Source organism: Bos grunniens, chromosome 1 (assembly GCF_055505025.1).
Source record: "Bos grunniens cultivar Pamir isolate PY7600 chromosome 1, Bosgru_T2T1.0, whole genome shotgun sequence".
In the NCBI taxonomy this organism is placed as follows: Eukaryota; Metazoa; Chordata; class Mammalia; order Artiodactyla; family Bovidae; genus Bos; species Bos grunniens.
In genome coordinates, this window is record NC_141165.1 from 13,527,842 (window position 1) to 13,554,985 (window position 27,144).

At 50.4% G+C, this 27,144-nt stretch overlaps 1 protein-coding gene across 5 annotated transcripts in view; it reads right to left on the minus strand.

Moving 5' to 3' along the window:
- Positions 1 to 15,330: 15,330 nt before the first annotated feature.
- AGPAT3 (1-acylglycerol-3-phosphate O-acyltransferase 3) overlaps positions 15,331 to 27,144 on the minus strand; it is an 85,986-nt gene continuing 74,172 nt past the window's right edge. For all 5 annotated transcript variants that reach the window (XM_086333066.1, XM_086333151.1, XM_086333245.1 and 2 more), the window contains 5 exons: positions 26,362 to 26,515; positions 25,782 to 25,884; positions 23,022 to 23,097; positions 18,067 to 18,265; positions 15,331 to 17,471 (listed from right to left, as the gene is read on the minus strand). In XM_086333066.1, the coding sequence (XP_086189192.1) occupies positions 17,383 to 17,471; positions 18,067 to 18,265; positions 23,022 to 23,097; positions 25,782 to 25,884; positions 26,362 to 26,515 (621 nt within the window). In that variant the 3' untranslated portion in view covers positions 15,331 to 17,382. The remainder of the gene's footprint in view (positions 17,472 to 18,066; positions 18,266 to 23,021; positions 23,098 to 25,781; positions 25,885 to 26,361; positions 26,516 to 27,144) is intronic.

Below are 27,144 nucleotides of genomic sequence, written 5' to 3' on the forward strand. Positions count from 1 at the left end.
CTCACTGGAGGGGGCAGCGAGTCATCACCACCAGAGGGGATGTCAGCTCCAGCCAGGGCCTTGCTCCCGGGACTCCAGGACCTGAGCCCACACTGCTCTCCAAGGGTCCTTGCAGAGCCCAGTCCATGCTCAGGAGACCTCACACATCACAGCCACAGATCGGGGACTCACATCGTAGCAGAAGAGCTGTGGCCACGGAGACCCAGCTCTGTCACTGGTTCCCCATGCTGCTGGGAGCCCAGCCTCAGAAAACCCCTGAGTGGGGCCAAAGCTCTGTCCTCGGGGGTGGGGTGTTAGCTCCAGGACACTGTCTGTGTATTTAGCCAACAGCATAAGGTACAGTAATGTCCCCTCATAACCAGACTCCTCACGGGGAGGGGTGGAGTTGGCTCCTCTCCCCATTAACTCCAGAATCCACCTGCAAAATGTGTGCCTCTCATGCCTGCAAACGCAGATCCTGCTGGACTGGCGGCTCTGGTTTGGGGGAAATGTAGGGGATGCTCCACGGGGGGTACACTAAGTTCTGCACAGAAATAAAGCTATGGACGCCGCTGGCCACTTCACACCCCTTATGCCAATGGCCTCGTAATCCAAGAAAGGAGGTACCTCCCTGGAGAGCTACTTGGCCCTGACTGTGCTGGGTGAGGAGTATTTCCAGGACTGAAGACTCTTTGGGGCTTAGCCATTCATGGTTTTGTGCATCCAGAATGTTTCAAGTATTGAAAGGGGATCAAAAGCATGGGACAGGAACATGATACTATGTGAAAAAGAGGAGGGATGTGCTTTTTTAAAAACATAGGATAAAAATGTAAAATTCAAGATTAAGACTCAGTGGATGGGCACACTTCCCTGGCGGTCCACTGGTTAAGAGTTGGTCTGCCAGTGCAGAGGACACCAGTTCAATCCCTGGTCCAGGAAGATCCCACGTGCCACAGAGCAAAACGCTCATGTGCCATAGCTATTGAAGCCCATGCACTCTAGAGCCTGTGCTCAGCAACAAAAGAAGCCGCTGCAATGAGAAGCCCTTGCTCACCACAACCAGAGAAAACCTGCAGCATCGAAGGCCCAGTGCGACCAAAAATGAATAAATAAATACTTTTTCAAAAAGACTCAATGGACGGTTTAGAGGGCAGATTAGATGTGGCTGCTGAAAGAATGTGCCAACTGGCAGAAGGACAGAATTGCCCATAATGCCGTGCAGAGAGACGCAGAGGTGGGGCACAGGAAAGAGGGTCTGAGGCCTGGGGATGGACAGGCAGGGACGGGACATACCTGGCTGGAGTTATAGAGGGAACGCAGGAAGGAACAGGGCAAAGAGAAAATGTGAGGCACGGTGATGGCTGAGCAATTGCTAGAACTCATGAAAGACTGTATTCTCAGAGGCAAGGGGCAAATCAGACCTCAAGCCAGATAAAAACAAATTCATGTGCAGATATTCTAGTGTGGCTGCAGATAGGGAAGACAAAGAGGAGGAAGGATTTCTGAACAGGCAGAAAGGACGAATTCGCAACCAGGCATGAGATCCTGTCCACAGACCTCTGAGCAAGAGGAGTGGAAATTGTCTGAAAATACTGAGAGAAAGCAATGATGGCTTGTAACTAGTCACACAGCCGAACTTCATTTCAAAACCAGGACAACACAAAGACATTTGCAGAAAAGCTAAAGTTGTTTACCACCAACAGACCCACTCGAGGAAGTTCCCAAAGGTTTGTTCTGAGAACAATGAGCCTAGCAGGGGGTTCTAAGATGGAAGAGAGCTATCAAGCCCAGAAGTTCAGACATGGGGAATCCAGGCAAACGGGAACTCTCTGTGAAAATAGCAACAGTGACATTGGGGGTAAAAATGAGAAAGAATTGCAGGTGCTGGGAAATATCTGGGGGTGGTCGGGAGTGGGGGACACAGATGTGAACACTGCCCTAGGCACATGCACTGTAGGAAGGAAAGTGAAAAATGTCCATGATCTCAGGGGTTATTACTTTAAGAAAGGACGTTAATGGAAGCAACTTAAATGTCCACTGACAGACGAATAGATAAAGAAGATGTGGTACATATAAACGATGGAATATTACTCAGCCATCCAAAAGAATGAAACAGTGCCATTTGCAGCAACATGGGTGAACCCAGCGATTATCATACCAAGTAAGTCAGAAGGAGAAAGACGAATATCATATGCTATCACTAATGTGCATGCTAAGTTGCTTCAGTCATGTCCAGCTCCTTGTGACCTTACGGAGTGCAGAGCATAGGCTGCTCTGTCCATGTGATTCTCCAGGCAAGAATACTGGAGCAGGTTGCCACTTCCTCCTCCAGGGGAATCTTCCTGATCCAGGGATCAAACCTACATCTCCTATGTCTTCTGTACTGGCAGGTGGATTCTTCACCACTAATGCCACCTGGGAATATAGGTGAAATTGAAAATACGACACAAGTGGGGGACTTCCTTGGTGGTCCAGTGGGTTAAGAATCTGCCTTGCAATGCAGGGAACAGGGATTTGATCCCCGGTTGGGGAACCAAGATCCCACATGCTGAAGAGCAGCTAAATCTGTGTGACAGAACCGAGGAGCCCCCAACAAAAGGTCCGGCATGAAGCAACCCAGATTCCTTGTGTCGCGTCTAAGACCTGAAGCAGCCAAATCAATGCAGTCAATAAATATTTAAAATAAAACACAGCACAAATGGACTTATCTTCGAAACAGAAACAGACTCACACATACAGAGAACAGACTTGTGGTGGCCAAGGGGCGGGGAGTAGGGGAGGGACGGGCTGGAGTTTGAAGTTAGTAGATGATGCCATTATATAGAGAACAGATGAACACCAAGGTCCTACAGTATAGCACAGGGAACTATTCAGTTCAGTTCAGTCGCTCAGTCGTGTCCGACTCTTTGCAACCCCATGAACCACAGCACGCCAGGCCTCCCTGTCCATCACCAACTCCCGGAGTTCACTGAGACTCATGTCCATCGAGTCAGTGATGCTATCCAGCCATCTCATCCTCTGTCGTCCTCTTCTCCTCCTGCCCCCAATCCCTCCCAGCATCAGAGTCTTTTCCAATGAGTCAACTCTTCGCATGAGGTGGCCAAAGTACTGGAGTTTCAGCTTTAGCATCATTCCTTCCAAAGAAATCCCAGGGCTGATCTCCTTCAGAATGGACTGGTTGGATCTCCTTGGTACAAAAGTAACTGCAGTTTCAGGTCGTGAATTTTAAATCATTATAACTCGGCTCAAACACATCTTTACTAATAAAAATAGGAACCATTCTCAGTTTGTGTATGGCTGAAGCCTAGCTCGAAGGATTTTGAGCATTACCTTGTTAGCACGTGAAATGAGCACAATTCTATGGTAGTCTGAGCAGATAGAAATAACTAAGGATATAGAGGTTTGGTCCGTCTAGTCAAGGCTATGGTTTTTCCAGTGGTCATGTATGGGTGTGAGAGTTGGACTATAAAGAAAGCTGAGCGCCGAAGAATTGATGCTTTTGTACTGTAGTGTTGGAGAAGACTCTTGAGAGTCCCTTGGACTGCAAGGAGATTCAATCAGTCCATCCTAAAGGAGATCAGTCCTGGGTGTTCATTGGAGGGACTGATGTTGAAGCTGAAACTCCAATATTTTGGCCACCTGATGTGGAGAGCTGACTCATTGGAAAAGACCCTGATGCTGGGAAAGATTGAGGGCAGGAGAAGGGGATGACAGAGGATGAGATGGTTGGTTGGCATCACTGACACAATGGACTTGGGTTTGAGTGGACTCTGGAAGTTGGTGATGGACAGGGAGGCCTGGTGTACTGCGGTTCATGGGGTCACAAAGAGTAGGACACGCCTGAACTGACCTGAACTGAACTGATAGAGGTTTGGGAGAATCAAAGTAAGGTTAGGGTTAGGATTAGCTTGATTTAACCCACACACAGAAGGATCTAAGCCCAGAATGGGTGGCTGGTACTTATGAGCAGATGTGTATAATCTATAAGGAAAAAAATCATAAAACTTTATTGCAAGACATGAAAAAGGATTATATGAGAGGAGGAATGGGATGTTCCACACAGGAAGAATCAATATTGAAAATGGCCGGTTCGGTTCAGTCACTCAGTCCTGTCTGACTGTTTGCAACCCCAAGAACTGCAGGACACCAGGCTTCCTGTTCCTCACCAACTCCTGGAGCTTGCTCAAACTCATGTCCATTGAATCGGTGATGCCATCCAACCGCCTCACTCTCTGTCGTCCCCTTCTCCTCCTGCCTTCAATCTTTCCCAGCTTCAGGGTCTTTTCTGTTGAGTCGACTCTTCGAATCAGGTGGCCAAAGTATTGGAGCTTCAGCATCAGTCCTTATCTGTTTAGGTTATGGATATTTCTCCCTGCAATCTTGATTCCAGCTTATGCTTATCCAGCCTGGCATTTTGCATGATGTACTCTGCATATAAGTTAAATAAGCAGGGTGACAATGTACAGCCTTGATGTACTCCTTTCCCAATTTGGAACCAGTCTGTTGTTCCATGTCTGGTTCTAACTGTTGCTTCTTGACCTGCATGCAGGTTTCTCAGGAGGCAGGTAAGGTGGTCCAGTAGTCCCATGTCTTGAAGAATTTTCCAGTTTGTGGTGATCCACACAGTCAAAGGCTTTAGTGTAGTCAATGAAGCAGAAGTAGATGTTTTTCTGGAACTCTCTTGCTTTTTCAATGATCCAGTGGATTTTGGCAATTTGATCTCTGGTTTCTCTGCCTTTTCTCAATCCAGCTTGAACATCTGGAAGTTCACAGTTCACATACTGTTGAAGCCTGGCTTGGAGAATTTCGAGCATTACTTAGCTAACGTGTGAGATGAGAACAACTCTGCAGTAGTTTGAGCATTCTTCGGCATTGCCTTTCTTAGGGATTGGAATGAAAACTGACATTTTCCAGTCCTGTGGCCACTGCTGAGTTTTCCAAATTTGCTGGCATATTGAGTGCAGCATTCTCACAGCATCATCTTTTAGGATTTGAAATAGCTCAGCTGGAATTCTATCACCTCCACTAGCTTTGTTCGTAGTGATGCTTCCTAAGGGCCACTTAACTTCACATTCCAGGATGTCTGACTCTAGGTGAGTGATCACACCATAATGGTTATTTGGGTCATGAAGATTTTTTTTGTATAGTTCTTTTGTGTATTCCTGCAACCTCTTCTTAATATCTTCTGCTCTGTTAGGTCCATTCCATTTCTGTCCTTTATTGTGCCCATCTTTGCATGAAATACTCCCTTGGTATGTCTAATTTTATTGGAGAGATCTCTAGTCTTTTCCATTCTATTTTTTTCCCTCTGTTTCTTTGCATTCATCACTTATTTAGGAAGGCTTTCTTATCTCTCCTTGCTATTCTCTGGAACTCTGTATTCAGATGGGTATATCTTTCCTTTTCCCCTTTGCCTTTAGCTTCTTTTCTTTTCTCAGCTATTTGTAAGGACTTCTCAAACAACCATTTTGCCTTTTTGCATTTCTTTTTCTTGGGGATGGTTTTGATCACCACCTCCTATACAATGTTACGAACTTCCATCTAATGGAGAAGGGAATGGCAAATCACTTCAGTATTCTTGCCTTTAGAACCCCATAAACATAAGGAAAAGGCAAAAAGATATGACTCTTCTGGCTAGTGGTAGCTTGTTAGTTCCGTGTTCCTTACTAGCACTTCCAGTTGTAAAATAACTCACACAAATGGTTACTATGGTGCCTGGCCAGCGTGGGCGGTGTGCTTCCCCTAACAAGCCCAATCTTTCCATCTCTTCATATCTAGAAAAGCACTAAATCCCTTCTTGGTGACATCGGCTCTTGGTGACTAGCAGAGAACCTTTTGTAAAGTAAGTGCTTGATTGCACTGAACTCTCCCTTCACCAAAATCTTATATACTGACCTTCCCCCCTCCCTCCTTATACTGACCTTCGCCCGCTACCTCTTTGGAGCAGTGTTTCAGAGCTCTCTGAGGTGCTGTCTTCCGGGCTGCAGTCCTCATTTGGCCTCAGGTAAAACTCCACTCTCAACTCTCATGTTGTACATTTTCTGGTTGACAGTTGATTTGTTGGTGATGCTCTGTTTTCACTTCAGCTCTTTTTCCTTGGAAGAGTTCATCTTGGGACTTCCTTTCCAAACAACCCCATCCCTCCCTCACCACCCACCTCCATTGCCTCCAGGCCTCAGAGAGAAGAACCCAGGGGCGAGTGACAGTTCTGATCAAGTGCTGCCTGGAGACTTCCAGTGTCACCACGGGACTCCCCTTGGAAATTCCCTGCCCCCCACCATTCGGCCTTGACCTTCCCAAGTTCCTTCCAGCAGCTTCTGTGCAGGTTGGCTTTCCTTTGCTCTCCAGTTCTCATGACCCTTGCTGCATAAACTCCAGGCTCCTCCAGGCCACACCAGGGGAGAGCCAGCATAATGGCCAGGGGATGAGGGCAGGGAGGTTGTCCCTTGTCCCCTGTCTGCAGGGTGCTGAGAACCGTCCAGACCTTTCACTGAGACTGATCTGATTCTGGCAGCTGCTGACAGCTCGGGGCCCTGCCCTGAGACAAAGTTGAAAGTGTTAATCGCTCAGTCATGTCCGACTCTTTTCGACCCCATTGACTGTAGCCTGCCAGGCTCCACCGTCTATGGGATTTTCCAGGCAAGAATACTGGAGTGGGTTGCCAATTACTTCTCCAGAGGCTCTTCCCGACTCAGGGATTTTCCTGACCCAGGGATCGAACCTGTGTCTCCCACATTGCAGGCAGATGCTTTGTCATCTGAGCTACCAAGGAAGGGAAACAACCCCACCTTAAAATGCTCAGCTCTGCCAGGAGAATGTCCTGCCAGTTCCAGCTCCACCTGGTGCTAGACAGGTGACCCCTGGAGCCCCCTCAGGGCAATTTGCTTAGGCAAATCCTCCTCCGCCCTTATATGTAAACCTCCCCTGCCCAAAGGGCCAGGGAGCAAATGTTCAATGAACCTCTTCATTCTCCCTGCCCTGTACCCGGGGAGGTCAGGGCCTACCACTGTGAAATGACGTATTTTCCTGCCATATCAGTAAGCGAGGATGTCACAGCCATCAGTGACTTCAGGCCTCCAAATGTGAATTACTGAGCCCAGAGGATGCCCAAATGGGAGGACAATGCCTGTGATCCAGCAGCTGTCAGCTGCCGCCCCTCCCTTCAGTGAACCGACTGGTGAACCAGAAACTAAGTTGTTCTGTTAAGTTGTGTCTGATTCTTTGCGATCCCATGGACTGTATTCCGCCAGGCTTCTCTGTCCATGGGATTCTTCAGCCAAGAATACTGGAGTGGGTTGCCATTTCCTCCTCCAGGGGATCTTCCTGGACCAGGGGTGGAAGCTGGATCTCCTGCATTACAGGCAGACTCTTATGTCTGAGCTGCCAGGGAAGCATGAACAAGGAGCTAAGGAAGTAATACAATCAAGAAACAGAATGCTGGTTCCAGATAGATGAGGTATATAAGAAACACATGATTTCAGTAAGCCTGTGCTTATGTGCTTAGTCACTCAGTCGTGTCCGACTCTCTGTGACCACATGGACAGCAGCCCACCAGGCTCCTCTGTCCCTGGGATTCTCTAGGCAAGAATACTGGAATGGGTTGCCATGTCCTTCTCCATTCAGTGCTATAATAATGTATAATAATAATCCATGTTTGTTACATACTCACATAATTGGTCCATTCCCAGCTTTCTTTATATTTACCCATCTTTACATTTCTTCATTTACTCATACACTGATTTACTTGTAAAAATCAATCTATCTCCAGAAGACGTCTATGATCCAGATATCTGAATATTCTGAACTTCTGCTGTATACTCATTTCCATAAAAGAAAAAAAATGCTTGCAAAGATGGGCTCAATAAAGGACAGAAATGGCATAGACCTAACAGAAGCAGAAGATATTAAGAAGAGGTGGCAAGAATGCACAGAAAAACTATACAAAAAAAACTTCACGACCCAGATAATCACAATAGTATGATCACTCACCTAGAGCCAGACATCCCGAAATGTGAAGTCAGGTGGGCCTTAGGAAGCATCACTACGAACAAAGCTAGTGGAGGTGATGGAATTCCAGTTGAGCTATTTCAAGTCCTAAAAGATGATGCTGTGAGAGTGCTGCAGCAAATCAATATGCCAGCAAATTTGGAAAACTCAGCAGTGGCCACAGGACTGGAAAAGGTCAGTTTTCATTCCAATCCCAAAGAAAGACAATGCCAAAGAATGTTCAAACTACTGCAGAGTTGCACTCATCTCACACGCTAGCAAAGTAATGCTCAAAATTCTCCAAGCCAGGCTTCAACAGTATGTGAACTGTGAACTTTCAGATGTTCAAGCTGGATTGAGAAAAGGCAGAGAAACCAGAGATCAAATTGTCAACATCCATTGGATTATTGAAAAAGCAAGATAGCTCCAGAAAAACATCTATTTCTGCTTTATTAACTATGCCAAAACCTTTGACTGTGTGTATCACCACAAACTGTGGAAAATTCTTCCAGACATGGAAATATCAGACCATTTGACATGCCTCTTGAGAAATCTGTACACAGGTCAGGAAGCAACAGTCAGAACTGAACATGGAACAATGGACTGGTTCCCAATTGAGAAAGGAGTATATCAAGGCTGTATATTGTCACCTGTTTATTTAACTTATATACAGAGTACATCGTAAGAAATGCCAGGCTGGATGAAATACAAGCTGGAATTAAGACTGCAGGGAGAAATATCAAAAATCTCAGATATTCAGATGACACAACCCTTATGGCAGAAAGTGAAGAACCAAAGAGCCTCGATGAACATAAAAGAGGAGAAGGAAAAAGTTGCCTTAAAGCTCAACATTCAGAAAACTAAGATCATGGCAAATAGATAGGGAAACATTGGAAACAGTGACAGACTTTATTTGGGGGGGCTCCAAAATCACTGCAGATATTGACTGCAGCCATGAAATTAAAAGACACTTGCTCCTTGGAAGAAAAGTTATGACCAACCTAGACAGCATATTAAAAAGCAGAGACATTACTTTGCCAACAAAGGTCCGTCTTGTCAAAGCTAACTATGGTCTTTCCAGTAGTCATGTAAGGATGTGAGAGTTGGACTATAAAGAAAGCTGAGTGCCCAAGAATTGATGCTTTTGAACTGTGGTGTTGGATAAGACTCTTGAGAGTCCCTTGAACTGCAAGAAGATCCAAGGATATCAGTTGTGGATATTCATTAGAAGGACTGATGTTGAAGCTGAAACTCCAATACTTTGTCCACCTGATGTGATGAACTGACTCATTAGAAAAGCCCCTGATCCTGGGAACGATTGAAGGCAGGAGCAGAAGAGGAAGAGAGAGGATGAGATGGTTGGATGGCATCACCAATTCAATGCACGAGTTTGAGCAAACTCCGGGAGTTGGTGATGGACAGGGAGGCCTGGCGTGCTTCAGTCCATGGGGTCGCAAAGAGTCGGGCACAACTGAGCTACTGAACTGAACTGAGCTGAGATGCTTGCATCTTCCAATACATAGAAAAGAGCTACTAAATTCCTTAACTTGACATATCTGGTTTTCCTTAATTAAAATAGCCTCTTATGTTCAGAGCGCCTGCCTCCCTTTGTTGCAAGCTTCTGTATAACCTGACTCTTTCCTCCACCTCCTTGGAGCAGTTTCTTGGGACTACTTGGGACCTGTCTCCCAGGCTTGAAGCCCTAAACATTCCCATAAATAAATATAATTCTAAGTTTTTAAGCTGTGACTTTTTTAGTCGATACCTCTGGGCCCCTCGCTCCAATGTACACACCACCTCCTGTCCTGGGGAGCCTTGGCACGTCCAGTTAGCTCACCCTGGTGGCCCGGCCATGGCCCGCACCCCTGCCCTGTGCCCTTCCTTCAGGGCACCCAGCCTTCCAGAGCCCCTGCCTTGGCATGGGGATTAGGGCTCAAGCCTCCCTGGCTCTCCTCCCTTGTACAGCAGGAAAACCTGCCTTTGACAGGTGACCAGCCCTTATTTCCCCTTCCTAACTGGGTGAGCCAGCCTCTGTCTCTCCCTCTGGGAGGGAGCTGACAGCACGGGACTCGGCAGGTGTGCCCTCTTGCTTCTTGGGTCACTGGTGTAAGGTCAGCTCTCTTGCTTCTCGGGGCACCGGTGGGCATGGGGAGGGGTGGCCAGCTGAGCTCAGCAGGCCTGGAGGACCTGGAAACCATTTGTTGGCTGAGACCCCAGGTCCACCTTCCAGTTCCCCACCTCCCCTAACTCTGGAGACCTGGCTGTCCCGCCAAGAGGCATCCACTCTGCTGGCTGCTGTCCAGAGGGATGGCCTCCTTCAATCTTCAGACTGCTCTCCAGTGCCTGGCTGGCTATTCTGGGTGCTCATTCTGGGATGAAGGACAAGCAGGAGGAAGGCCCAGTGATGCCTCGTGGGTCACTTACATCTACCAGTGGGAGGAGTCTTCTGGGAGTCTCCTGAGGAGATTCCACATGCTGACCTGTTAACACATGGTTGTGACAACAGACCCAGCGGTCAGGACTCTGAGCTCTCACAGCTGAGGGCCTGGGTTCAATCCAAGCTCGGGGAACTAAGATCTGACCAGCCAGTGCGGGAAAAAAAAAAAGTCAAAGCGGGAACAGCGTTCAGAATAGTAAAATGAGTTTCCCCTCTTGGGGACAGGACACAGGAATACCGCAAGGGAGGGGCAGCTCAGCTTCAGTGGCCACGCTGGGCTCTGAGGCCCGTCTGCCGCGTGGCCTGGCAGGAAGGTGCACACATGTGCCTTCACCTCCCACCCGCAGCAACCCTGAGCTCATCAGATCCTGGGGTGTGTGCAGGAAACTGAGCCACCGAGAAGAAACAGTTCTCGCCAGTGCATTGCTCACAGCTGTCCCGACTCAGCACGGTGAGCACTCACCCTCGTGCCAAGGACACCACAGATGTGCCAGGCTGTCCCAAGGAGACAGGCCAGCGAGGCTGAGGAGGGGTGTCTGGACTACATACCTCCCACACTGGAAGGTGGGCGTCTCTCCAACCCCCTGGCCCTGGGAGCGGCTCCGTGCAGGGCACACTCCCCCAGACCTTGAGCCTTACCAGGGCGCACAGCACCCACTTCCCTCTGCACCAAGTCTCTCACTGAAGAGGGGCAATGGTCTCAGCCTCTGTTCTGGTTGGAAGCCACAGAAAAGGGCTTGAGCAGGAGGGGCCGACAACTCCTACCTGCCCGGCTGGCTTTGGGCACTGAAGGGCCATCCCGAGACAGTTGCACAGCTCCGTGTGGCATCCAGAAGGCAGGGGCCTGAGGCAGCAGCTTCCGCCCTGCCATTCATAGGGTTGATGGGACATCCATGGCCGTGGGTAGGCCCAGTGGGTCAGGTTTTCTTACACAGTCCTGGGCAGAAGGGACTGACCGTTGAATAAGAGGTGTCACTGAAGTCCTTTACCAGTAAGTGGTAACATTTTAGCACAGTCTGATGGGGCTATGATCCAGAGCTTCCTAGTCCTGAGTGGTGACCCAGACCCTGAGGGAGGTGGAGAGCCCTCAGTCCTGAGTGGTGACCCATACCCCGGGGAAGGTGGAGAGCCCTCAGTCCTGAGTGGTGACCCAGACCCCGGGGGAGGTGGAGAGCCCTCAGGGCAGGTGTGCTGCGCCTTCCCAGACAGGGTTCCCCTCCCCGGGGCTCTCAGACCCACAGGACCCAGAGTCCCTCTAAGTCTCCAAGCCCTGGCAGGAGGTCTGGCTCCTATGAGTGGAACACCCTGCCAGTCGGTGGAACTGGAGCCCAGAGACCACCCGTCCTCGCCCCCTTCCTCTGAGCTACCACAGGACACTTTCAACTCCCCACTGAGGTTTCAGCCTCTAGGGAGCACTTTCAAACCCATACCTGTGCAACTGCCAGGACCAGGCTGTGCTCAGGCTCCATGCAGGGAGGAGATACGGGGCAGGGGAGCGCCCAGGGCAGGCTTAGGGTTTCATCCCATTTCCTAATGGGGCTGTTCCTACATGACCACCTCAAGCTCTCCCTTTGCTGTCTGGGGTATGTGTGTACCTGTGCGTGTGTGTGCGCGCGTGCACCAGTACACATGTGTATGGGGGGCCTGTAGGCATGCACCAGTCCACATATGCTCTGAGTTCAGGATATACTTGCAAAGCCAAGTCATGGGTAGACACGTGTGGGTCAGGAGAGCCTAGCGGAGCCTGGCTTTCCCAGGTCTCAGGGCAGATGCCCACCACCGGCACCGGCCCCAGAGCAGAGAGGCATGTCTTCGGAGCTTTGCCCAGAGCATAAGTGACACCATGAGTCTTTTAGCTCGATTTATTTTCACAAGACAGACAAATCAGACCCTGGAATAGCTCTTGGTTCTGACAAGAGTTTTTTTCTTTATAAAGAAGGGTTCCTGGGTTTTCTCCACAGAGTGAATTTGCTTTTACAAAAAAATAGTTTTTGATATATACATGCCTACTTTGGAAACCTTTTTGTCCTAGATGGCTTTTCAGACTGGTTTTTATGCAGAGGGGTCAGTGAGCATGCTTTAGGCACCAGCTGATCTTTCTGCCTTGCTTTCGCCTGACCATCGCTCTGCTTGAGTTCCCTTCCAAAAGCAACTTTCACAAGATGGGGAGGCTCATAGAGTGTCATCACAGGACGGTCTCGAGAAACAGTCCAAGCCTCAGGGTGCCTGCAGGCAGGGAACCCAAGGGCCAGAAGTGCCCAGGGAAAACCCTCCGCGGGCCAGCAGCACAGGGACAGGAGGAGGCAGGCAGTCACTGTCTCATAGTGTGGATATTTTATCCCTCGCTTTCACAGCAGCAATTTCAATAAACAAGCATGACGCCCACAGCATTCTATCTAGAAAATACCGCCGCTCAGGCAGGCTCGAGCACACCCGAGCACAAAGCAACCTTTGCAGCACACGGCAAGTGCAGCCAGTTCTCACGGGATACAGGCGTTTAGAGTCGAAGTTAGCTCCCACCCCCACCCCCCACCCCCGACAGGCTCCCATAGACCAAAAATACCGCTCTCCTCCACTACACAAAGCAGTAGCAAAATTGTAAAAACGAAGTGTACAAAAGGAAGCATCCATATAGTACATTTGCACCCTGTATACAATTTATCACCCTTTGAAGCTGGCCAACGGTCAGGTACGGCAGAGGATCAATATTGGAAAAAGAATGCCGACATCTGTCCCTCACGTTTCGGTCGATGGTTTGTGTTATTTTCCAAAGAGAGAGATTTTCATTTACAGTCACAGTACTTGCTGACGATCGTTATGATTCAGAAGCCAGTTGAATTTCCTGGTATGTAGGCAAGGAACATTTGATTGTCACCACGTACAATTCTGAGACAATAAATACGAGTAGATCAGATGCACTTCTTCATGGCATCAAGTAACTCCAGTTAACACAATTTAGTGCATTTCAGTATCTCATTCACAGTTCCACTTCTGTCCAAAATACTTTTGCAAACAAAAAGTTAAGAAACTGAAAAGTTTATAGGAAAAGAAAACTCCCAGTGAACTTGTCATCACAAAGCTTCAGATTTTAAAGCATTTCAATTGTCTTTGAAAGGAGGGTGCGGCTGCCGCCAGCCTGACCGGAATCAACTGCCCTGAGTTCCTGGGTTCCCCCGAGGGCTCTTATTTCCTTCCGGGGCATTTGTAGGAATGCCTCCATTGCACTGAGTCAGCTAGTGGCCAGTGCTGGGGGTGAACTCAGTTCATGCATGTCCACCCCTGCATCAAGCAGAATGTAGTGTGACATCACCTACCCCAAAAAGGTCCCAGCTTATGTGCGTCCTGACCCTGACATGCAAGGATGCGGAACCCACAGGAAAGTCTGCCTGCCTGCAGCACCACTCACGGCCCAGGACAAGTCCGGGGGTGTCAGGGGTGTGGCTGGCCCCAAGGGCACTGGGGAGAGGCTTGCCTTTGCCCAGGAGCTAACTTGCTAGAGAGGGGCAGGCACGTAGAGGGGGGACATGCCGTCTTCAGAGGGAAGCAGGTGGGCACGTTGGGCTGACGGTTTTAACCCCTAAGCCTGGTTACACTGCCAGGGGAAACCACAAGGTACCACTGCCTGCCACGGTGCGTGCCAGGGCTGCATGCAGCTGTGGTGAGAAACTCACAGCACATGGTACACAAGGGTCAGCTCAGCTGAAAGTCAGTCGGGCTCCGAAGACTCTATGTGGCTTGTCTCTAGGTGTCTCAGGCAGAGACAAAGCAACATGCAGAGAGGGACTTGTTCTTCAAATCTGACACGAACAGGGGTCACATGGGTGTGGACAGCTTGGAGACAGCGCCTGACCTGCACGTGACTGCATGCACCACTCTTCTGCAGGTGGACATCGGTGCTCAGCGGCTGAGTTAGAGTGAAAAAGAGCACGTGCCACGGCGCACACAGGGGTGGGGGGTGACCGGGCAAACAAGGCGGAGATTCCAAACTGCCCTGGCAGGCGGTCACGCCTGCGGCACCTTTACAAGCAAGTACTACTCATGTCGCTGATTCAAGTCATTACTGAGCAGTTCATACAGAGACCATCTCTTCAGTCTGACTCTGCTTCTCAGCGGGGGGCTGTGGCTCAGACAGGGCTGTGCGTCCAGCACACTGTCACCAAGGAGCTGATGACCAGGGTCACTTCTTTGGGGTTAAAAATCCTGTCAGTGGTCTCCCCTGAGCAGGTAAGCCTTTCCCCAGCGTCTGCTCACCTGTTCCAGGGCTGTCACAGGACCATGAGAGGGGCACCTATCACACGGCCACTGTGCTGCAGTGGTGCAGGCACCCCAGAAGCCCCTGGAACCCCCCAGAGGGACGGCTGGACACACAAGGAGGGCCCAGGACCCAGACTCTACTTGCCAGGCGGCACCAGGACACGTGTGTCGGCAACAGAAGACACAGCACCGGGGCCTGAGCTGAGAAATACACCATCCCGCGGCCTGGACTCAGAACTCGGCCTTCACCGGGCACCTGTGGGAGGGACCCAAGGCCTGGAGCTGCTGCCTTTCGTCTCTCCAGTGGGAGTGGGGCTGGCTCTGGACGCTGCTGCAGCAACAAAGCTACACCTCCAGAGGCTCAGCAAACCTCTCCCCTGGCAGAGCGGTCACCCAACACCGTGGATTCCTGGTCCCGCCCGATCCGACCTGGGGCCACATGTGCTGGATCTGGAGTGCATCCTCCCCGGTGGTGACCAGGAGGACTGTCCCAACACTCAGCCTGATTCTGGACAATGAGAACATCAGTAACAAAGGGGGTAAAGGAAAAGAAGTAAGAAAAGCACTGTTCTGAGATTTATTAATTTAAAAAAACTAAAGGAGCCTCCCCCCTCTTCCCTCTGAAGTGGATGAAAAGCAAGATCCACCCCTCCAAAAAAAAAAAAAAGCAAACATTCATGGTGTAATTTTTATTGCTCTCAAAGGGCTTGGTATTCAAATGCACAAGCTAATCTTTGTTAAATCAGAAGGAAGTCACTGAGATTTAAAACCTACACGTGGTCTCAATCTCCATTCACCCAGGAGTCTTCACAGCTGGTTACTGACTCAGTATAGAATTTACATATTGTGTATCAATTTCAAGGGGAGGGAACTTGGCTAGGAAGCAAGAACTATTAATTAAATGGTAAAAGATCTAAATTTGCACTTTCCAGGTAATGTAGCTTCACAGTAGTGCCCTTCAACTTCTTCCTTTAAGCTCTTCAGGGATGAGTGGATTAGCAAATGACACACACACACACACACACACACAGGTGAGCAGCATGTTGTGTGAAGAAAAACAAGATCTAAGGGAGCCGCTCACCCAGGTGGAAGTGGCCTTACTGCGTGCCAGGCTCCACGCCCGAAGGGAAGCGGGAGGCAAGCTTTGGGGCAGAGGGCGGCTGGCTTCCACACTGTCTCAGTGCCCACCCTCGAGAGGACATGTGTGCCTTCGGGGTCACTGTGAGTGAGCACAGAACTGCGGGGCACGTCCCTGCGACCTTGGTGCCATTACCAAGGTCACCGACCCAAAATTCAATAGTGTCACTATAAAGGCGATCTGCTGTTTCCACAGGTCTCCCCAGAATTCAGACTTAGGGCCAATGCATAATTATTTTTTTCAGTTTGGTTTATAATTTTGCCCATTCCTCTTTCTTTCATTCCACGCCCCCCACCCCAGAAAATTCAACCTGCCTCTATTTTGAATGCTGGTTACAGGACAGCAGAGATAACACCCATTATTTTTCTTTCCCTTATTAAAAAAGATGAGGGGAGTGTGACTTTAAAAAAGCAAGTTGAAAGTTTAAGAAGAAAGTTGGATGCAGGCGGGTGGCGGAGCTGGAGGGGCGGCCCAGGTCCACCCTGCTGGGCAACCCCAAGGCTTCCAGCCCCGCCAGGCCAAGAGGCCCAAGAGTGCAGGAAACGCCTCCCTTTGGCTGCAGGCTGGAGAGGATGCTGCCCAGATACTAGGGACTCCCCTGCCTCCCCCAAAGGCCAACATCCTCCAGGACACACGCACCTGCTCAGAAGGGAGGTGACGGAGTGGGGAAGGCTCCCCACCTCTGGTTTCCATCAGGTCAACTGTGAAAACAAAACCTTTAAAAAGCTCAGTGTTAACAGTCTCCAATCACCTTTAGAAGACAGGGTGATGTGACACCGCCTTTTCAAAGTATCTGCCAGCCCTGCGGCCGAGGTCTCTCCAGTGCATAGCGCCCCTGGCGCACCGGCCCTGCTGGGGGTGGGGGGCCGGCCCCCTGCAGCCCTGTCCCCGGTGGGATGAAAGGCCGCTGTCCGCCGGGAGCAAGGGGGACAGGAGCTAAGCTCCGGGCATGGGCAGAATTGGACATCTCACCGCGTTTTCTCTGGCTCCACTCGCTTTAAAACGGATTCAAGGTGTCAGCAGGTAGGCGCTCCGGGGGAGGGGGCGTGTCCCGCCGCAGCCCCGCCCCGTGTGCTTTTCGCCAGGCCACGTCCCCGCCGCCCGGAGGCCGGGTGCGGGCTGGTAGCGGCCGGTAGGTGCTCTGGGGGCCTGGGGACCCAGGCACACAGTTCTCAGCGGGAGCAGGGTAGAGTCCGCAGGGGGTGCAGGGGAAGAGGCGAGGGCCGGGGGAAATTCCCAAGAAAATCGATAAAAACCGAAAACGGGATCTAAGCGCGAGAAGAGAACGTTTCCAAAGCCTCCCTCGGGCCGGGGGAGCCCCCATATCCCTGGGGGCGGGAGCGGCCGCCCCCCAGAGCAGGCGCTCAGCCCGGCTCTCCTGCGCAGGGGCGAGGCTGGCGTCTCCATCTGCAGGTCTGCCGACCGCTTTACTCTTGGCTCAAGTTTTATTGGTCAATATTAGTCACCAGTTAATAAGAAAAATAGTTTCTAAGTGTCTTTTTCCCCCGCTCTAGGTGCGTTGTTCTGTTTTTAATTGAGTTAATTGGATACCACCGTCAGGTTATGTGTGCTCAATCACAGCCATTAATTACTCCTTTTTCTTAAATTCTTGGTTTCCATAGCTGGAGCCTTTTTCTATTTCAGTCACTCCTATTAGTCGGCGGACTCCAAAGGAAGCTTTAAAACAGGAAAAAGGCTAGGTTAGCTGATCGCCTTGCCATCAACCTGGAAAAGTCGCTATGGGGGGAGGGGCCTGCCTTTGACCTCAGACTTTCCTGGGAGCGAGGGGCGGCGGGTCCTCTGCCCTTCTCCCACCCAGTCAGCCTGTGGGGTTGGGTAGCGGGGAGCAGCGGTGGGTATGGGCCCATTGAGGCCTGCAGTTCTCAGCCAGGGCTGAGGGGCTGCAGTGCCTGACACTTAGTGCCCCTGCGACTGCTACAGCGCAAGCAATGGCAGTGTCCTGGGGAACCTCGGCCCAGCATGCCAGCCCACGCCCCCAGCCACCCAAGTGCAAACCCAGTGGCCAGGACCCTCCCCACGCAGCTCTTGGCCCGAGATGCCAGGCAGGCGGCAGGCCGGCTGGCCAGCCTTCTGGAATCTGGTGGAGGTCGTCATGGCCCCGGGGCTCAGTGGTCAGAGATGCTCTCTGAGGCTGGCAAGGCTCGGCCTGGATCCCGGCTGCCGGGTGACCGTCTCCAGGCCTGGGCATGGCCACCAGCACACGGAAGGCTCCCTCCCACCCTTGAGCCACGCCATCATTCCCCTTCATTACCTGCCCCGACAAACCCCAGGAACGTCAGGATCAGGAGCGGGGATCCACTGGCAAAGACGCCCAAAACAAAACTGAAGAGAGGAGACAGGAGGAGCGTGGCCCAGAAGAGGAAGTTGAGGAGCGTCCATGGCCGGCGGGTGGGTTTGAACTGCTGCCCAGGAAACACACCCTTCTGGTTATATATCTCCTGCAGCGCATCCTGAAAGAGTCAACCAGAACAGTGGCCTTCATGTGCTGTTGTTATAACCCAAAAGCAAGAAATGACTCTAAAGTGGATGGACCACATGACACGGGCCACGGGATGAAGCTGACATGACATTCATCTGTGGTTGGCTTATATCAAAAGCTTGAGAAACATAAACCCTTCGATCAGGCAAGTTTCCTAGGAAAATGATCAGCTCGTGCCTGGGCACAATAGGCACCTCCAAGCCCCAGGACTGCAGCATCTGCTGGGCCCTGCACCATCTCTGGCGACACCTCCAGAGCGAGGGTGGCAGCCACCGCTGCTGGGAGTCCATGGCCCGCCGGCTGGGTCACGCACAGAAAGCTGCTTAACCTCTCCTTCCTCCGTGTCCTGGCAGCTAATGATGGCAGGACAGGGAGCAGGTGAGGACGTGACAGCATCCTCGACAGGGAGATGGGGCCACATTACACACCGAGCGGCAGCTGCCTGACTGAGCAGCCGAGATGCCGAGACAGACTTCTCTGCAGCTACGACATGTCACGTGCCAGCAAGGACATACACTCACGATAGTCTGAGTTTTCTGAAGAACCTAAGTGCCATACAATTCCATATAAATAAAAATATGTATGATGAGGCATGTGTCTGGGGCCAAGTCTGGAAAAAGATGAACACCCACGTGATCTTAATCACCTCAGGGGCTTGGGTCTCACCTCTTCTCACCTTTTTCTGTTTTATTTTCTGCATTTAGCTTCTTCAGCTATGTTTGGGATTACATTACAAACAGGGCAGGGGTCTTGACAAATACCCAGTGTCACAGCCTCTTCCAGTGTGTGGTCAGACACCAGCTGCCCTTGCCAACCCAGGGGGCATGGGGCGGGCACCATAGTCCTGAGAGCTCAGGAGCAGCTGCAACCCTTACATCTGTGAGGACACCTCAGGGTGCCCACACGTGCCCCCCAACCCCGAGGGCCCTTCCCGTGGGGTTCCAGAACATTTTCAAGCCCGTTTGTTCAGCCCGCTCTACTCTGCCCGCCTGCCCCTAAGCAGATGATGCAGATGGTGGTAGTCTCTCCCGTCCCGACCAGTCAGCCATTCCTCACACATCCAAAGGCCAGTGCGGTCTCCTTCCCCAGGAGGGTTTACGCCTGCACCCCGTGCTTGGGCACCTCTATGACAATGTCCGGGACCGCTCCTGTGCTGTGTGCTTTTCTGTGAGTAGCATCACATCACACGCCCACCGCAGTCTGCTTTTCGTACACCTTTCTCAAGATTCAGTTAGACTGAGAATATGCCTGCAGTTCATTCATTTTAACTGAATCCCAGAAAATGAATAAACAATGTGTCTATGTTCTAATAATGCACTTTTAGGTTATTTCTCACTTTCTGCTAAATAAGCAAATACTGTTTCTGGGAGATGTCACTCTTCTTTGTAAGAGGTTCCAACTTTTAAAAACTAACCCTGATCCGGAGACACACTCTCCTTTGCACCCTCATGCATGTCTTTCTGCCCATCCACCATGGGATGCACACACACTGTATTCCTTCTTTTAATTGGTCAGCCTTGCCCGAGGTTTTCCATTTTATTAATATGCTTAAAGAAATCTTTTGGTGCACTGGTTCCTCTTTTGTAGTTTTGTTTTCTGCTTAAAAAGTTTATGCTGTTATTATTTTCTTTGTTCCCTGTTTATCCTATTTCATGTATGTTTCTGTAATACATGTTTGTGTGCATGTGTACACATATGTATGTACATACATTCTTTTTATTGATCCCATCCCTGACTTGTGTTTCTTGAACCTGACAAAACCCGTGTTCTTCAACTCTGGAAGTCTTATGGTTATCCCTGACAACTGCGCTTTATCATTCTTCCCACCTGATCCTCTGGTGGGATAATTGTTACCTTCTGGACATCTGTGTAGCCTCTGGATCTTTTAACTTTCCTTTTATGTTTTCACTTCCTCTGTGATACATGCTGCGTAATTTCCTTGAAACCTTTGTTGATGTTATTTGCTAAGCTGTATTCAACTCCTTGGGACCTCAGGGACTGCAGCATACCAAGTTTCTCTGTCCTTCACTATCTCCTGGAGTTTACGCTCACGTCCATTGAGTCAGTAGTACTATCTAGCCATCTCATCCTCTGCCATCCTCTTCTCCTTTTGTCTTCAGTCTTTCCCAGCATCAGGGTCTTTTCCAATGAGTTGGCTCTTCGCATCAGGTGGCCAAAGTATTGAAGTTTCAGCTTCAGCATCAGTCCTTCCAATGAATAGTCAGGACTGATTTCCTTTAGGATTGACTGGTTTGATTTCCTTGGAGTCCAAGGGACTCTTCAAGGGTCTTCTGCAGCACCACAACTCGAAAGTATCAATTCTTCAGTGCTCAGCCTTCTTTATGGTCCGACCTTCACATCCTTACATGACTACTGGAAAAACCCTAGCTTTGACTATATGGACCTTTGTCAGCCAAGTGATGTCTCTGCATTGTCTAGGTTTACCGTAGCCTTCTTTTTAAGGAGCAAGCACCTTTTAATTTCATGGCTGCAGTCACCATCCGCAGTGATTTGGAAGCCCAAGAAAATAAAATCTGTCACTGCTTCCACTTTTCCGCCTGCTATATGCTATGAACTGATGAGACCAAATGCCATGATCTTAATTTTTTGAATGCTGAATTTCAAGCCATCTTTTTCACTCTCCTCTTTCATCAAGAGGTTCTTTAGTCCCTTTTCACTTTCTGCCATGAGGGTGGTGTTATCTGCGTATCTGGGTTGTTGATATTTCTCCCAGCAGTCTTGATTCCAGCTTCTAATTCTCTCTTCAGCTGTATCAAATCTTCTATCTAATCTGTTAACTAAGATTTTACTGTCAATTACTAGATTTCTCATGCCTGTCTATCTTGGGTTTTCCTCAAATCTGTTCCATTTTTCATAGGTCTTATTCTTTTGTTTTCAATCCCTTCTTCTTTTATTTGTCACTTTTTATTTTTGGCTGTGCCGGGTCTTTGTTGTTGCCCGTGCTCTTTCTCCAGTCGTGGTGAGTGGGGGCGACTGGTTGCGTGTGCAGGCTTCTCATTGCCGTGGCTTCTCCTGTTGCACAGCGTGGGCTCTAGGGCGCACAGGCTTCAGTAGTTGTGCCACACGAGCTCAGCAGTGGCACATGGGCTTAGCGGCCCCAAGGCACGTGGAATCTGCTCGGACCAGGGATTGAACTCATGACCCCTGCATTGGCAGGTGGATTCTTCCCCACTGGACCACCAGGGAAGTCCTCAATCCCTTCTTTTTCGCTTAGTCATTTCAAGCAAGCTGATCTGAGTCTCTGCCAAGTAGTAGTTCCACAGCTGAAGTTTCGGGAGGTTTAATCTTCTGTCTGCTTGTCGTGCCCGCGCATGGCGGGTCTCGGTTACGAGCGCGTCTCCAGCAGAAGTCTCAGCAGCTGAGTCTGGAGCCGTGCTCTTCTAGCTTTACATGTGCTGCTCTCAGGGACTCTAGAGAGATTCACCTGGAACCACTGTTTTATGCTGATATTTTGATTTTGTTCTTGAACTATGTTGTTAGTCTGACGTCAATCCCGCACCTGTTTAAGGACAGTGCTGTGATTATGAATCACCAGGGAGATGCTTCAAGACTCAGAGGGGAAAGGCAAGCTTCAAAATCACTCCTGTGCTGGCAGGTTCAGTTTCCAGTTTCAAGCCTCCATGAGGATGAAAGTCCGACAGGGTCCCAGCTTCATCAGGGTCTTCAGTTCTAACTTCCAGCCCCGAGTGAGGTCAAATCCATGTCTTCTGTTTCCATGTAGGCATCAGAACTCAAGACCACAGGGTGGGCGGGCCAACAGACTCCGAGAGCTTCCACTCACAGTCTTCCCGGCTGACTCCCAGTCCCACCTCCTCTTTTGCTCCTGAGAGAGGTCCCTTATTTTTTTTTAGCACCTGTCAGTGCATTTAAAAGGATATGCATTGTATTTTTTTAATTTTAAAAGTTTGCTTAAATTCCTCTGAAGATTTCGCACATTACTTGGTTGCTGCTGCACGTGTGCTCGGTCATGCCTGACTCTCTGCGACACCATGAACCCACCAGGCTCCTCTGTCCATGGGATTCTCCATGCAAGAAGACTTGAGTGGGCTGCATTTCCTACTCCAGGGGATCTTCCTGACCCAGGGATCGAACCTGTGTCTCTTGCATTGGCAGGTGGACTCTTTACCCTTGCACCACCTGGGAAGCGCCTGTTACTTGGCTAAAACCCTTATAAAAGGGTATGTGTTTTATACTAGAAGGGCTTTCTGATTATCTGAGCTTCTCTGTTGCTGAAGATGAGAACCTAGTGCCCTGTATGTTCGTGTGTATAAAACAAACCGAAGAGTCAGGCGTGAGACATGTCAGGGGAATGGAGGAGGGACTGGGTGGGGTCACCAAAAAAGCTGTCGTGTCATCTATAGTGTGTCTCTTACATATTAAATCATATGTATACACACACACATACAATGTGTGTTGCATACCTACAATTTCTTTTACACAAAATGAAACAAATGTGATATTATCAGCAATGGTTATATAAGCACTGTAATATCCAGTACACTTTCCTCTAGTTTGTTAATTTCTTGAAAGTTAGGAAAAATGAAAGATGCAGAAAAGGATTGGAAAGAAGAATTTGAGAGTGGCACAGCACGCCTGTCTCTAGAGGCAGTCCACGAGCTACCTGCCTGCCCTGTTAGCTGCCCCTTGGGAACCTCTGTGAGGCCCCAGGGGTAGGGGTGGAGGTGGGGGGAGCTGGGCGCCTTTACCTTCTCCTGGTACAGTTTATGAAGCCACTGAGCTGCTTCCTTCTCATCCAGTGGAATCTCTTCCAGAGGAAATCTCCTGTTTCATTAAGAAGATTGAAAGCAAAGTGAATCACCAGATGACATCAAACTGAAACAGGGGAAAGTAATTTCTTGTGCATCAGGAACCTCTGTGAGGCCCCAGGGGTAGGGCTGGAGGTGGGGGGTGGGGGGTGTGGAGCTGGGCGCCTTCACCTTCTCCTGGTACAGTTTATGAAGTCCTGCCTTTTCTATTCAAATCTGACTCTCAATTTCTAAGAACACACAAACATCAAAGTAACTTTCCCTCGAGCAGTGTCCCGTGCCTCGGAGGACGGCGGGGGATCACGGAGGGCCCTGGCAGGCGCTTCAAATGTGCAGGAGCACTGAAGCACTGCACGGAGACACTTCAGGAGTGTCCCCAAGGACAGGAGCAGTGAGCCCCACTGGGAAGGCTGACTGTTCATTAGCCTCAGCAGCAGGTTTGGTCTTTCAGTTCGTCTTTGGATGTGATCATCGCTGAGAGTGTCTTTCATGAGGCAAAGAAAACTTCATCTTTCACAAATGAAATCTACTTGCCTGAAAAGCTGAAGAGATTTTGAAAATTTAATCTCACCTAACAAATGCTGACTTCAATTGGGACAGTGGCTTGTGTACAAATCACATCACCAGCTGAATTACCAGCCCCAGGATGGGAGGTATCTACTTGGTAAGACTGGGACCTCTTTCCAGGGCACTGCAATACCTGAGGATCGCCAGCAGGGGCCGCCGAGCGCACTTAACCAGCGGACCGCGGACACTGCCGGGCCTGACTGCCTATCGCTCGGAGGGCCCAGGGTGAGAGAAGAGACAGGAGAAATTACCACAGCCAGAGGCAAATCTTCTATGTTGAAGGAATATCAACCTTTTTTTTCCTCTAAAAGTTGAGGACTTTGGTTTTTGTGGGTGAAAATGAAAAGAGGATTTTTACAAGAACATGCAATCAGACATCTGACCACACATCACGCAGCCTCCGGGAGACTCCGCTGTGTACTGAGAGGACAGAATAAGACTGCTAACCCCTTAGTAAACAAAACGGTTTATCTCTGTGGACCCGGAAGGTGCGGGGCACTGCAGGAGTCCCCAGACCACACAGAGAGATATCACTTGAAGGACGCATCACAGGCACCACCTCGGGAAGGAAAGGAAGTCAGGAGAGGCTTGTCTGCAGAGAGATGACTGCCCACAGCGTCAAACTCAACTGACTGTTCTCCCCTAACTGCACAGATACCACATACAGGTTCTGTTGTATGTCTGATGTATGAAGCATGAAATATATAAGAATTTTAAATGATGAAATCAATATGAATACTATCTCCTAGAGTCGACTCAAGCCACTTTGAGGATGCTGGCCCCAACTGCCAGAATGGACACAGGAGAGCCTCAAGCCACAGTCCCCATGGCCCTGGCCCTGCCTAATCACAGGCCCCTGGGACATCTTCAGTAGGGGATGGGAAAATGAAGCAAAACTCCACTGGGTCGTGCGAACCTTCACTTGTTTGATTACAGGTATGTGTAATACCTGTATTACAATGGAATATTGCTTTTGCCCAAAACACCCAAACGGTACATAATACAAAGCAGTAAGTTGAACCCTTCCAAAATTCTAAGAATATATCTGTTAAGATACTGAGTACAGCCCCTCGTTTTCTGCAACAAAGGAGAAAAAGAGCAGATTACAGCACCAGTCCTCCCCACTGGAGCTGAATGTCCACGCCGAGGGCGGTGCAGCCTGGGGGCAGGCTTGAGCACCAGTCTGGAGCTGGACCAGGTAGGTCCCCTCTCCACCAACCGCTTTGCCACCTGCTGGCTCTGACCATGGGCATCTGGGACGCCCGGAGCCCCTTACTACCCAGGGGCTAGACCAAGATCTGCCTCGAGGGCTCCCTGAGGAGGACGGGACCTGCCAGGGCCCCAGAAAAATCACCAGCCCCTCGTGGCCACTACTGTGTCAACCCCCCCGCCCCCCCACCAGACTTTGTGGGTGGTTTGTCTTCCTTTCCTGAGGCAGAGAAATGTGGAGGTCAGAGTGTGGCTGTGAGACAGGAATGACCTTGCAACACAACTCTAGTCCCCGACCTTGATCCTTCGTTACAGACATGGATCCCACCATCCCAAGCAGCCCTGTGTTACTCAGCTTGATGTGCCTCTGTATTGGCTGCCTCTAAGCCAAGGGGGTTCAGGCTGGCTAGCACAGAACCTGCCGACTCAGCCCGCGATCAGCCCGCGATCGCCAGGAGAGGGAGGCGGAGGACATGGCCCTGACCCCACCATCACTCCCAGGTGGTCTAGATGGCTGTACACCATGAAAAGGGGATCACATGGGCATGCTGCTCAGGATGGGACAGCTTGTCCTTCTCCTGCCTATGAAAAGCCTACTCACTGGCAAGTTTTAGCTCTCTAAAGCCTCTTCCCAAAAGCCTCTGCTCCCTCCACTGGGAGGGATCATGCCTCCCTTGGAGCTTCTGGAACCTTCTGCCTGCACCTGGCGCAGCCTCCTTTGCTCTGTACAGGCCCCATCATGCGCGGGTCCTGGATGGTGGAATACCCCAGCACCTCCACGTGGGGGCGTCCTGGAGAGGGGAGGAGCCGCGCAGAAGGTGCAGGCTGGCTCGGTCCCGGCCCCGCCCCCACCCCCGCCGGCTCCGCCCCACCGGCTCCGCCCCACCGGCCCCGCGCCAGCCCCCGCCTACGGCAGTAGCTCACCTGACACACATGTCCGCCTCGTACTTCTTCCCATAGAGGATCCCCAGCAGAGACGGGTTCTTGTTTCCTCGGAAATTCAGCGTGACGTCGTACACAGCTGTGACTGCAGGGAGGGTGCAGAGGGTGACAGGTGACATCCAGCAGCTTGGCCCATTGTGGCTCTTCACCTGGATGCCCGTTGTGAGGGTTCCCATCTCTCACTGGGGCGTGTAGTTGAGTCACTTGTGTTTAAAGCTAATGTCTGGCTGTTTCCTATCCATCCTATGCTTTGTCCCTTTCTTTGATTTTGCCGTCCTTTTGGATTAACTGGATATATATTTTTTCCTTTATCAGGTTTTCAGTTACATACTTTTAAAAAATGATCACTTTAGTTGTTTTCCATTAACTAGTATTTTATCACCTCAAAAAATGACACAGGAATCTTACAACATGTAAACCCACTAACTCAGATCTCCTTTTAATGCCACTGGCATTCTGTAGCTTACACAGAACTCACTGATTTGGTTTCTGGCAAATCACGGATTTCATCTCCCACTGTGCTGGGAGTGGGGTGGTGGTGGTCAGGGCGGGCAGCTCTTACCTGTGCCGCGGAGGCACTGGACTGCGGTGGTGAAGCCTTTGGTCCGAGGCAGCAGGTGGTACTTGAGGACGGGCAGCCCCTTGGAGGCGGCCACCTCCATGCTGACGCGGTGCTTCTTCTCCGTGAAGCGTGTGCCCTCACAGTACAGGAGGAACTAGGGCGTGGTGGGGGACAAAGGCCAGTTAGAGATGCGTCGGTCGAGTCTGTACACGACTCCTCACAGACAGTGGCAGCGCCGCACTTACTCCCAGGGACTGAAAAGACACTTCCTGGAGAGAAGTGAGACTCGGTGTCCCTGGGTGCCAGCCTCCAGGTGGCCTGTGGAAAGCAAAATCTCCCATCCCTCTGCCTCAATGTGAGTTGTGAAAGTGAAGTGAAGTCACTCAGTCATGTCCGACTCTTTGCGACCCCAGGGACTGTAGCCCACCGGGCTGCTCCATCCATAGGATTCTCCAGGCAAGAATACTGGAGTGGGTTGCCATTTCCTTCTCCACAACGTGAGTTACAGACACCAAATACATAAACAGCCGGTTCACAAATAATTGCCATCAGAGACCAGAAAGAAGAATCACAAAGAACTGATTTCAAACCGATTGATACCGATCATTTCAGATGGCTGTCAGTCAAACTCCAACCAAGGGGCTCAGAAAGGACCCCCCAGGCTCCACTCTGCTCTTGAAGGGTGGCTGCTCTAAGTGCAGTGCAAACCTCCTAGGAAATGAAGTCCACGCTGACCCACAGAACTGCGGCTCACAGGGCTTGTCCTGACACCTGACTCCACAG